The sequence below is a fragment of the Nematolebias whitei genome, chromosome 13 (assembly GCF_014905685.2).
Source record: "Nematolebias whitei isolate Nwh7 chromosome 13, NemWhi1, whole genome shotgun sequence".
In the NCBI taxonomy this organism is placed as follows: Eukaryota; Metazoa; Chordata; class Actinopteri; order Cyprinodontiformes; family Rivulidae; genus Nematolebias; species Nematolebias whitei.
The window spans coordinates 19,001,793-19,013,933 of record NC_056510.1 but is presented as its reverse complement, the minus strand read 5'-3'; the positions used below and the strand labels follow the sequence as shown (position 1 = coordinate 19,013,933).

Genomic DNA, 12,141 nt, shown 5'->3' with positions numbered 1-12,141 from the left:
AAAGAACAGGAATGCACAAGTTTTAAAGTAGTGCAGGATATTGTTTCAGTCTGAATTTATTTTTGAAAGGCGGATGGTGTTGGCCAGAAATCCATTTTATAGTAGCAGGTGTTGGATTTCAAAAAGGAAAACAAATTTAAACGTCTGCGGCTTCTGTAGTGGCTGACCAGTAAAATGATGTTTTCCACCTACATGTTTGACGTGAGTGAATGCTATTTAATTTAAAGGATTAATGGTGTTGGTCTAATGGGTTTTTTTCTCCATATCTCTGCATCAGATGTCGAACAGTCGGCAGGCAGACCAGTCCTCAGAGACCAGGAGTGTGTATGTGAGGGAGATTTGTGTGCACTTGACCATCGCTGCACAGGCCAGCAGTGCTTTTCTTCTGTGAAAATGGTCGACGGGGCAGCCGTCCAACAGAAGGGCTGCCTGAGGGACGACAACGAGGGCAGAACCACCTGTGCCACGCCACACTCATCGCTTCATGTTGTCAAGTGCTGCCAGGGCCATCTGTGTAACATGAACGTTACTGTGCAAGTTCCTGCGAAAGGTGACTTTGTGTGCACTGTACAAATTTGAGTTGGCTTCTGTCACATAACTTTGGCTCAGAATATCTGTACGTTTAAATAACACTAATTCATGAGTCTTTAAAAAAAAAAAAAAAAGTATAAACTAATTATTTTCAAGCTTGTTTTCTTGCTGAATCTTTTACAGAAGGAGATATGAAGTCCCTGATCGTAGATGAGCACGAGTGTGTGTGCGAGGGCATCTCGTGTGTAACAGGGAATCGCTGCACAGGCCATCAGTGTTTCTCATCCCTGACAGTCAATGCCGGCTCCCCAGTGTATCAGAAAGGCTGCTTTAAGGTGTATGAGCAGAGCACATTGACTTGCAAGACCCCGCCATCCAGAGATCAGATTGTCGAGTGTTGCCAAGGTCACCTGTGTAACTTGAACAGCACTGTGGAGCTTCCCATCAGAGGTACAGCACAATAATGTCTGGAATACATTAGAAGTTCACAAAACTACTAAAGGTGTGGCTCTAATATTTTTTTTTCAACTTTTCCTGTCTCTTTGATTAACACAGTTCAGCGTACTGGTCAGCTTGATAAATAAATGCAATGAAAAGGCTGTAAAGGACTTAAAGTTGTTTTTTATTGATGGTTCATCTTCTGATTTGACAAATGCCAGTCACAATAAAGATGGTGTCTTCAGATTAAGTAAACATTTTTTTTCTTGTGAATATAACAGCTATGCTGTTGGAGTGGTGCAGTTCCTCTCAAATATAGCTCTGTTTAACAAGTTCCACCATGTGAAAATGATTTAGCTGCTTCTCATTGCTGTTGGTATGTTTCAAAGAGCTTTTAGACACTTGGCTACTGTCATATTATGATATAATGATATATAGATGGTAAACAATTAGAATCTGTGCAAACCTTAAAATGGGATTTAGGCTTCCTGACTACATGTGCTGTGTAAACTCACAGGAGTTTCAAATATCCCACACACACACAGTGAGCAACTTTACTTTTCACAGACCGATGATTAAATGCTGTCACTTATTTCTCTGAATCGTAGCTATAAAGGCCTTAAAATAATTTTTTAATGTAATACATTATAATACATTAACATTCATAGTCATTTTTTCCGCCTGTTTGTGCAAAAAGTCTCTAAATTATATATTGTACTAGTATTTCAAACTTATCGTCCGTGTACAGCTTTCTTTAAATCAACCCAGTTTTTCAAATGGAGTCAAATCTGGGTTCTGGTTTACTCTTCAGTATTTTGACTCCTTGATTAATCCTTGTTGATTTGAAAATATACTTAGCATGACTGTCAAACAGACAAAATTCCTCTTCAATTTTGACTTTCTATCAGCTTTTTCCCCAAAGCTGACTAGTTTTTAGCATTTTAATCCCGCCACCAAAACTAAAGTTACAGGCTTTTCCAACAAAAGCAGTCCCAAAGCACAATACTGCCACCACTATGCTTCACAGCTACTATGAATAAATAAGATATTCATAGTGCTGTACTTTTTTGCACCAAACATACCATCAGAATTTAGGTGAAAATATTCTATCGTATTTTCTGGCGTATAAGTTGCTCCGGAGTATAAGTCGCATCCGTCAAATGTAGTGAGTCACGTGGGTACGTGTCACTTGTTGTATGACAAATATATGTGGTATATATTTATGCATACTTTTCACGAGTTCTTCATTTTTCTGACTGTAATGTCGTGCATTGAATTTTAACAGAAATGCGAACGAGAGACGTTATTACCTTTGACCCATCAAATGAATGGAGTCATTTATTTTCAGAATCAAAGTTTAACATCAAACATTTACATTAATTTGGCAAAATATGAAAATAATAACAGACAGTTTCACAAATAATGAACTTCAAATCACTCGGCGGTGATTTGAGGACTTTGCTTCAGATATTTCTAAAAATATCTGTACTGATTTATGAGAGAGAGGTGAGTTTAAGAGGAAATTGAGATTTATCTTACAGAGGAATATGTGAGGGAATTTAATCTGTTTGACCAGAAATTGCACGCTCCCATCAGGTATCTCAGCTTATCCCAGGTACACTTTAGTCGAAGAAGAAACCGTTACCTTGTTGACGATAGATCACCTCAGTAAGAACCTTCAGACTGATATCAGCGTCTCCGTTGAGAACAGCTAAAATCCTTGGAGAGTCGTGCGTGGTTAGCTCAAAACAGAATTATAATCCCAAACGTCTCTGGATTCTCGGCAACTCTGACTCTTCATTGTCAGCAGCTCTCAGACTCTTTCAGATCTTCTCAGACTCCAACTCCAAAACTCTCCATAACTCTAACTCTGGAATCTCTTGGAACCGACTGCACTCCATGGAATCTACTGCACTCTTCACCATTCCAACTCTCTCCCAGAACCGGGAAGTTGTCACATTTTAAATGAGTTTACTTCCGAGTTTACTTCAGAGCTTTCTGATTCGTGGATGGACCAGAAAGAGGAGTGGTTTTGTGACGTAAGATGTTATCTAAGCCAAGGTCAGAGAATGAGATTGTTTTAACAACTGACAGAGAGATTATTGCAGGAGAGCAGACTTCGTGGAGTCAACTCTTGGTAATCTTCTGAAAAAGTTTAAACATGACATCTTTCTCGGTAAACATTTTAGTTGACCGAAAACCAACCTTTCACATACTTACGACTTGACTCATTTCAGACAGAAAATCAAGAAATGCATATTCAGGTGATTTCTTCTTTGAATGAGGAATAAAAATCATTACTTACTGTTTATGTAAAATAAAAATGAGTAGTTCTTTTCAACCTGTAAGCATTGAGTGAAACTAACACAATTGATTATCAAAACATTTGTAAAACAGTAATGATTATAGAGGATTGTCTTTTCTGCTTGATTAATTCAAGAAAGAAAGTCATCAGATGGCTCAGACTTATTCAGATCAATGAAAATAACAGTCTCTGTCCATCTGGTAGATTTGAGGTCATCAGGGTCAGATAAGGGTCAGATCATCAGGTCATCTGGTTCACTACACAAAAAAAGCATCCTAAAGAGAAAAAAATATATAAGTCGCTTCTGCGTATAAGTTGCATTTATTATGAGTCACTGCTGACCCGTCGCGTTTATTATGCATTTATTTAATGGTCAAAACGGCTTTACATGTCGTTCCGTCGTATAACCTACAGGACTGACAAATCTATGCAAAAAACCTGCAACTTATATGCCAGAAAATACGGTAATTGTTTATAAAACTAGCTGTATCATTCCAATGCTTTTGCAGGTGGAGGCATCCAGGAGGGATAATTGTACTCATTTACTTTAATTAGAGCAAGGTGCATACTAACCACTGTTTCATAATTGTAAACGGATCAGTCATTTAATATTTAAATGTTTTTGTGTGTATGTGTTCATAGTATTTATATCTGCTGTTCTACAGAAATGCTTTTGCCATCAGCTAAAATCATCTCTCCTGGCGGTTCTGTTGCACCTCGGTGTGGTCACACTCCTGGCAGCTTGTAATACAGATAAGGGGGAGTTGGAGGGCAACTGGCCTGGTTTAGAATATTATTTAGTCACGGTCTGCTTCTTCCTCTGTCCTTTCAGTGGCTGTCGGAGCTGGCTGACAAGAGCTCAGAAAGTGAGGCCACTAAGGGGTTGAAGACTGGCAGCTGCACACAGAGCTGTTGTCTCATGTTGTTACTTTTACCTGTAATTTCCTTTAACAGCAGCGCTCTGTGTAATATTTATAATACTTGTGAGTACTGGGTCAAAATGTAATGATGTAATTAAGTGGAACATTTCTCTCAACTGGCTGTATGTTTACTGTAATATAAAACTACTTGTATCAGTTCTTACCGCAAATATAAAAAGAGCGGCTTTTAAGATGTTTTCTAGCTAAACTCGTCCTCTTCAACAGGCTGTGCTCGAGTCTACTGAGCACCCAAACACTGATAGTTGCATGTTTTGAGGAAGAAGGAGTTCGTTATGCAAGTTGAGAAAAGTGGGAACGTTGTTGGCGCTGCAGAGCAGTCTCTGCCTTGCAATGTTTGGAATGTGTGAATGGTCAGTTCATCAAGTTGGCCTTTTTCTATGTGATGAAATCCACTCTGAATATCCACGAGTCAACACTTTTTTATTTCTCTTATTCACCTAACGTCTTCAGAGTGCTGCAGACATATGGGTTGTTTATGTTTTGGCTTCAAAAAGTCAAATTCAATCAGAACAGAAGACTGATGATGTTTTTTTTTTATTATTGTCAAACTAATTTTGATAATTTTCTGTTTGTTTTTTATAGATGAGCTGTCCAGCTACAGCATGACCACACTGGTACTTGCCATTGTGGCGCCCATCATTGTTCTCATCTTCCTCTCTGCCGTGGCTATCTTCGTGTTCAGACGCATTCACCGCAACCAGATGGAAAGGCTCACATCCCGAGATGCTGAATATGGAACAATTGATGGACTTATAGCTTCTAATGTGGGGGAAAGCACGCTGGCGGTGAGTACGGCAAACCTTAAGGGATACAAACTCCAATACTATGCGTCTGACAAAGAAATAGATCATTTGACAATCGTTAGAAAAATCAATGCTCAAAATCAGTCTTGATCGGCTGGTCTTTCAGACTTTAAGATCAGTCTTTCCCATTATTTTTAATTTTTGTGCCTTATAATATGAAGATGGTGAGAGCTTTGAGCGTGGGTTTAAACAGGACAATGACTTTTCTTAAAATAAGTCTAAGCCAGTAAATAAAATGGGGTATATAAGTAAATTCTGAGTTGGTTCATAAAAAACTGAGTGGACCTCTAAAAGTGGAAAAAAATGACGTGTAAATGCTTCTGGAGTTAAAAAGGCACCATAAACACAATTCTTCATAAAGTATATACAAATGTATAAATCAAGATTGAAATATTTCCTAAATTTTATTAAACAATTAGAAAATTCATATGTTTCAGTTATTTTTTTTCCATTTCAAAACAGTCAGTCAAACCAACTGCATATGTTTTGTGGAAAAAGTTTTTTTTTTTAATTATGTGCATGTAATTAATTTTTTTACATGTTTTTCTTAAGTCTTATTTCCAGTACCGTATTTTCCACCGTACACGTCACACCACCCTATAAGTCGCTGGAAATGTGGGCTTGTGTTGGGCCAAAAATCAATGCGCTGCCAAATGGCGGCCGCAGGAGCGTGCACGAGAGGACTTTAACAAGAATTTAACAAGATAAGCACCCAAAAACAATTATTTGTTTGCTCCACGTTATATTAAAGATGTGTCTCAGTCTAACATTTGCTTAATGAAAGGACCTTAATGGTCAAATCAGCTGTATTTCAAAAGTACTCGCTGCCCGGGAGCACGCAGCCGGAAAAAAAAGGAAAAAAGGAGGAACGCTGCGTGTTTCTTCGAAATTTAACAAGAAAAGCACCTAAAAACAATTATTTATTTGCTTGAAATTATAGCAAAGGTGTGTCTCAGTTGAACTTTTACTTAATAAATGCACTTTAATGGTCAAATTAGCTGCATTTTACCAGGGCGGTGCAGCTGGTTTGACGGTTGCTCCAAGCAGCGAGCAGAACGAAAGTGGAAGACAAAAATAACAAAGTATAAAGTATAATAAATAAAGCCCAGTTGTTTTTGTCTTGAACTTTTGAATTTGTCATTATAGCCACGTTTACCTATTACATGATGCAACAGCATGCCTTACTACTCTGCTGCCATCTAGTGGTTGGAAATGGTAGTATTCAAAAAATTTCAGTCAGAATTAATGAAAACGGTCATATCTCAGCCAAAAATTGGCTTATAAATATGGGGGGAAAAAATTCATAAATACATTGCTTCGGACTACAAGTTGCAGGGCATGCAAATTATTTAAAAAAACGTGACTTATAGGGCGAAAAATACAGTAGTTTGAAAACTGTTGTTGTTTAACTGCTTATAAAGTTGTGATGCAGGCATTTACAGTTGAGTTGTCACACCTCAGAAAAAGGTAAAAGTGGGAATTGTTCAAGAAACTGAAAAACAAAATGTTTTGATCAGATGAAAACAATTTTAACCATTTAGCTCTTTTTCTCAACCACTTGTTTGAAGGAGTCCACACTTCTCATCCAAATGGTCAAATATGGGTACAACTGGAGTATTATTTTATAAGATAAGTTAGAACTTTATTGATCGCGCAGGAAATTGTTGAATGGAAGTTCTTCTGCAATAAAGGACTACCAGTAGTCCATATAAAAAGAAAGATGCTTATCCAGGCATGCATAACAGTCTGAGTGTAAATCTTTTCCAGAATCTATGGGAGCTCAGGCTAGAGTGAAAGTTTTGTTTTAGCATGATGACGACCTGAAACACACGGCCAAGAAGAAACTGGAATGCTTCGGGACAGATGTACAAAGTCCTGATCAAGTCTGGTCCTGAACCCATTGACCTGAGAATGGCTGGTACACATGTGCTCTCAGACTAACTTGGCTCAGCTGTAATGGGAAAAATTAAAAAACAAGTTTTAAAAGGGAGTGTTAAGAATTGTCTGCAGGACGGTGGCGCAGTTTGTAGAGCTGCCGCCTCTCAGCAAGAAGGTTGCTGGATCAAATCCCAGCCATGGGGGGCCTTTTTGGGTGGAGTCTGCATGTTCTCTCCGTGCATGCGTGGGTTTTCTCCGGGTACTCCGGTTTCCTCCCACAGACCAAAAACATGCATGTTAGACTTATTGGTAACGGGATGGATCTTTTTAACTAATCACTCCAGAGGCATGTTTAGTGTTTAAACATTTTATACCCACTGTACAGATATAATTTTAGACACAAATATAAATCTAAGCTTTTCATTTTGCGCAATTTTCATCTGATTAGAAAGTATTTGTTTTGCAGCATTTAGATACTTAATTTGACAAACGGTTTTTGTTCATTTGTGTGTGTTTTTGACAAAATGTGGAAAAGACTGACACCAGGAGTGGTCCTGTTTTTGAATCGGGGTGGCGGATTGAATCAGAAGTGCAAATATTTAGAGAAAAACAAAAGACTTGAATTCCCCTTCATAATTACACGTCTTATAAACTTTTATTTACTTTGATGAGTTGGGACTTTTGCCTACTGTTTGAACACAAACTTGGAGCTAACAGAGAAGTGACGGCACAATAAACAAGCTTTTGTTGACACTGTAATGCTTTGTCGAAACTATAATTTTATTTCAAGACCACCATCTTCTTGTTTATAGCTTCTTAGTAAGAAACCTTAACGTGTGGTTTTCAGTTCTAGATGCACACGGGTAATGTTTAGGCCTAAGCAGTGTGGACGTTGGGTCAGTGTGTAAAATGTCTCCAAACCTGATTCATTAGTGCAAACCATTAAAAAAAAACACCTAAATGCAATCTAAAGATTGTTCTCTACCTGATATGGCAAAAAAAGTGGAACTTTTAAGATGAAACGGTGTAAGTGTTGTGCACAAGGGTGCTTTGCATCGTTTTAGTCTTTAGGCTTGTTTTTTTTGCACCAGTCTCAGAGGAATGTCTTGACTATTTATTTTCTCTCCACTCAGCCATGAGTTGAGCGTCTTCTACAAAGTGGTTTCTGTTTTGAGGTCTGCTAAACCAATCCAGAGTTTAGGTGGAGTCTTGTGGTTAGCGTTTCGTCTGAAAGACAGCCCGGCACATTCGCTGGCTCGCGCGCCGTGTAATCAAGATCAGCAGAAAGGCTCAGAGAGAGAGCGACTTGTTGGGTGTCCATTTTGTAATTTTAAGTTCTCTGGTAAAAATGGGGTTTTCGTCCAAGCTCTTCAAAAATTCCAGATTTTTTTCTTTTTATGTAAATATTGTGTTCAGCTGTTAGTCATTTCTGTCGAGTAGATTCGCAGACACTCTTGTGTTTTTCCAGAGTCTTTCAGTTCACGAGGCAGAAAGGTCCAAATATGGAGCCATCTTTTTATGTGTTAAAAGGTGCAATGAGAAGTTATGAGGAACAATGGAAAACAAATGACTGAAACACATGAGCTCTGCAGCCTGCTGCCCCTCTGATTATAATGATGGCACAGATTTATGATTGCATTCTGGCGTTTAAAGGCCAGGCCCCGATGTACCCTCCTAAAAAGACTATCCTCGATTTTGCCAAAGAGGGCTGTAACCTCTCTGCAGAGTAAGTCATCATTCATTTTTCTGCCTCAGTCTTGCATTCCAAATATTCTCTCAGGCATCTCTTGCATTATGCATCTGTTTATCTGAGGCATCACTTGTCTCTGTTTTCAATCTGTTTTCTCCCCTCCCGTTCCAGTCGTTTAGTTTTCCCCCAGCTGCCTCTGTAGCCGCGCACTGCCCTCCTGCGTCAGCGCCGGGTCGCTGCACGTCTCGTAGATGAGATAAAAATAAAAGGCTTAGCGGCGTTGCGCCTGTTTTGGAGTCTGGCTCTTGGATTAGATAAAATCCCCAGCGCCCACACCGGTCACCAGGGAGGAGGTGGCTCCTCTGTTGTTTACTCAGCGGGGAGGTGCTCTGCAGTCTGCACCTCCAGCAGAAGCACGCACACACTAACACATTATCTTGAGACACACACATCATGCCAGCCTCCATCTCATGTGGGTGCCACATCAAAGACAGCTTGCTTGTGTTAATCCCCATCTGAGTCCCAGATGCTCTGCGTTTCATCATTTTCAGCTCTTTTTGGAGCTTTTTTTCTTCCTTACACAGGGTTACAGTGAAATACACGATCTCTTTATGTTTCTGTTTTTTCAGGATCTGCTGGATCATTCCTGCACTTCAGGAAGTGGCTCAGGACTCCCGTTTCTTGTTCAGAGGACTGTTGCTCGACAAATCACGCTCAATGAGTGTGTGGGTAAGTGTTTTGTTAAAGGCAGTTTGCTCAGATGCAGTTCTCTTAAAAAAAAAAAAAAAGAGAGAAAAGGAAACTCTGCCTCCTCATCACTCCGTCTGGATTGTGCTGACGTGGGAGCATGTGGCAAAAAAAAACATGGTCAGTTCCAGCTGTAACGATTGTTCTTGGTTTCAAATTGAGCCTCAGTCAGACTGGGACACAAAATCAAATAAAAAATGTGAACATAGTCTTATTCAACTTTTTTTTTAAACTTTATTTATTTTCAATCACGAGTTTAAATATAGATGCCTTAAAAACACAATAGCATCTTCAAGCGACTTGGTTTGTTTCGCCTACTTTGCCTTCATTTGAAAGAGCAACGAGTTCAGCCAGAGCATTTGATATTAGCAGTTCAAGTACTCACAAATCAAAATATTAAATCATGTTCAGAATTGCGAAAGAGGAAAACACTTTGAGGATTTTCAGAAACTGGGCCAGAGTGAATATGCAACCGTCCTGCTGTGAAGTCCCCTGAGCCAAGTTTGCAATTTGGGTTAAAGATTGTTTGTAATCTGTCAAGTGTCAGTGGAAAAACTACCAGCAGCATAAACACACAAGCACATAAGCAATCGGAATGCTAAGAGGCTCATCTTGAAATGAGTTCATTAATCTTTTTAATTGTGTCTGTAACATTAAATATACTGTACACAAATTAATTGATAGCCACCAGGGGGTAGTAAGAAACAGTCTTTACAGCCTCCTCTAAACCACCAGAGTACAAAGTTCAAGTAGTTTTAACAAACTGTAGTTTGCTTGTAAACACAAGACACATTCAGATATGAATTAAACATGTTTTGTCACTTCCATCCTGTTAAATGTGACCCATCACATAAAACCAGGAGTTGAATCATATTTAGTTAAAATGTTTCATTTTCAGATTTGTCTTTTTAGGCAACGTTTTGATACAGACATCATCCTGATGTTCTAAACTGTTCCAGAGACGCGGCTTGATTTCGAAAAATAATGACCTTTATCACAACATGCTAATTTTTTGAGAAGGACCTGTATATATATATATATTTTTTATTTATTTTTTTTACTGAAAAGTATGTTTTAAAGCAAGATCTTTAGCTCTGTTATGATTTTCTTTTTCATATAGCTTTAATATTAATGTTTAATGTATTTATTTTATTCTTGATCAGCGTTTGCTGAAAATTTAACTCTACCTCAAAAACAATTCTGAGAGGTTTAGTTTGTTTCTCCATGCGCCTATGGATGCATGACAGCTACTTCCCGGGGTATTTGTAAATGTTTGCGTTCAGAGATATCTTCTGTTTTCTTCACCTCTCAGGTAAGGGTCGTTTTGGTGAGGTGTGGAGAGGTCAGTGGCAGGGGGAGAACGTCGCCGTTAAAATCTTCTCCTCCAGAGACGAGAAGTCTTGGTTCAGAGAAACAGAAATCTACAACACTGTTCTGCTGAGGCATGAGAACATCTTGGGTATGTAAGAGATCGCACAAATGCAGGTTCTGGGAGCTGCTAGGGTACAAACATGGCTAAAGAAGTGAAGATATATAAAGCTTTTTTGTTTGGCGGGGGGGAAATCAGGTATTTATATGCTGCAAAATTTATTTTTTACATTTTTTCATTATTACAGAAGAAAGTATATTTTAGTGTCTTCACTGACCAGTTTTGTTATTTCTAAAACAAGATTGAGAGTACAGTAGTCCTTCGCTACATTGCGATTTGACTTTCACGGACTCGCTGTTTCGTGGTTTTTCAAAGTAAGATTGGACATGACACACAACTGGCTGATTGATGGATGAGCTGCATGGTCAGCATGGTTTTTTTTTATTTAAAATAAATTATTTAAAATTGTTTAACAACTGCTACACCTCTGTGTAGTCCACAGGTGCAGGGAGAAGCTCCCTCCTGCAGCATGTCGATCTCGGCTGTGCAGGGGATAAATGGGCGTGGCCGAGAACAGAGATCATGACATGCTGTGTTCTTTTAGAGCGTTTAAAGTTCAGAAACATTGTTTAGAATATAGTAATCCCTCATTTATTGCGGGTTTTATGGACCATGCCCACCTGCGAAGTGGAAAAAGTGCCAAGTTTGGATACAGTAGTCCAAGTTCAGTTCAAGTTCAGTAAACTTTGTCATGACGTGCCAGGCTGTAATCACACTCATCACCTGTTACTCCCTCCTTAAATAAACAATGTAAATTTACATACTGTAATATTTTAAATAAACAATGCATGGATTGTTTCTTTAAAATATTACAGTATTTAAATTTAAATTGTAGAGAAGAGAAGTGCAGCAGGACATCAAAGGATGTCACATAGCTCTGCAGCACGGAGCAGAAATGTACTTTTTGATCAATTGCACTTCAACAACTGAACATAGAAGTTCTAAAATAATTAAAAATAAGTTTTAACACTTTTATATTTTGTGATTATGATGATTTTACAATGTGACATACTTTGAATTTTAAGTTGAAAGATAAAAAAACGAGGCAGCAGGAGAAACGTGTGTGTGGCAGAGAAGGAGATCGACTGATCAGGCTGCAGGAGGGAACTTCCCCTGCACTTGTGGGCTGCACACATGGTGCAAAATCATTTAAAATAATTTATTTTAAATAAACAACCCATGGCTCATCCATCAATCAGCCAATTGTGTCCTGTCCAATCTTATTTTGAAAAAACGCGATATCGTGAATCTGCAAAAACACGAACTGTGAAGTAGCGAGGGACAACTGTATTGCAAGAGTGTGGCAAAGGTTTATAAAACCTTTATATATATATATATATATATATATATATATATATATATATATATATATATATATA

General features: G+C 38.4%; 1 protein-coding gene across 1 annotated transcript in view; it reads left to right on the top strand.

Moving 5' to 3' along the window:
* The window catches only part of LOC119419584 (activin receptor type-1), a 46,800-nt gene that overhangs the window by 29,285 nt on the left and 5,374 nt on the right, over positions 1–12,141 (top strand). Inside the window, exons 4-8 of the mRNA XM_037686936.1 lie at positions 278–550; positions 715–981; positions 4,798–5,000; positions 9,216–9,315; positions 10,646–10,792. Of these exons, the coding sequence (XP_037542864.1) occupies positions 278–550; positions 715–981; positions 4,798–5,000; positions 9,216–9,315; positions 10,646–10,792 (990 nt within the window). The remainder of the gene's footprint in view (positions 1–277; positions 551–714; positions 982–4,797; positions 5,001–9,215; positions 9,316–10,645; positions 10,793–12,141) is intronic.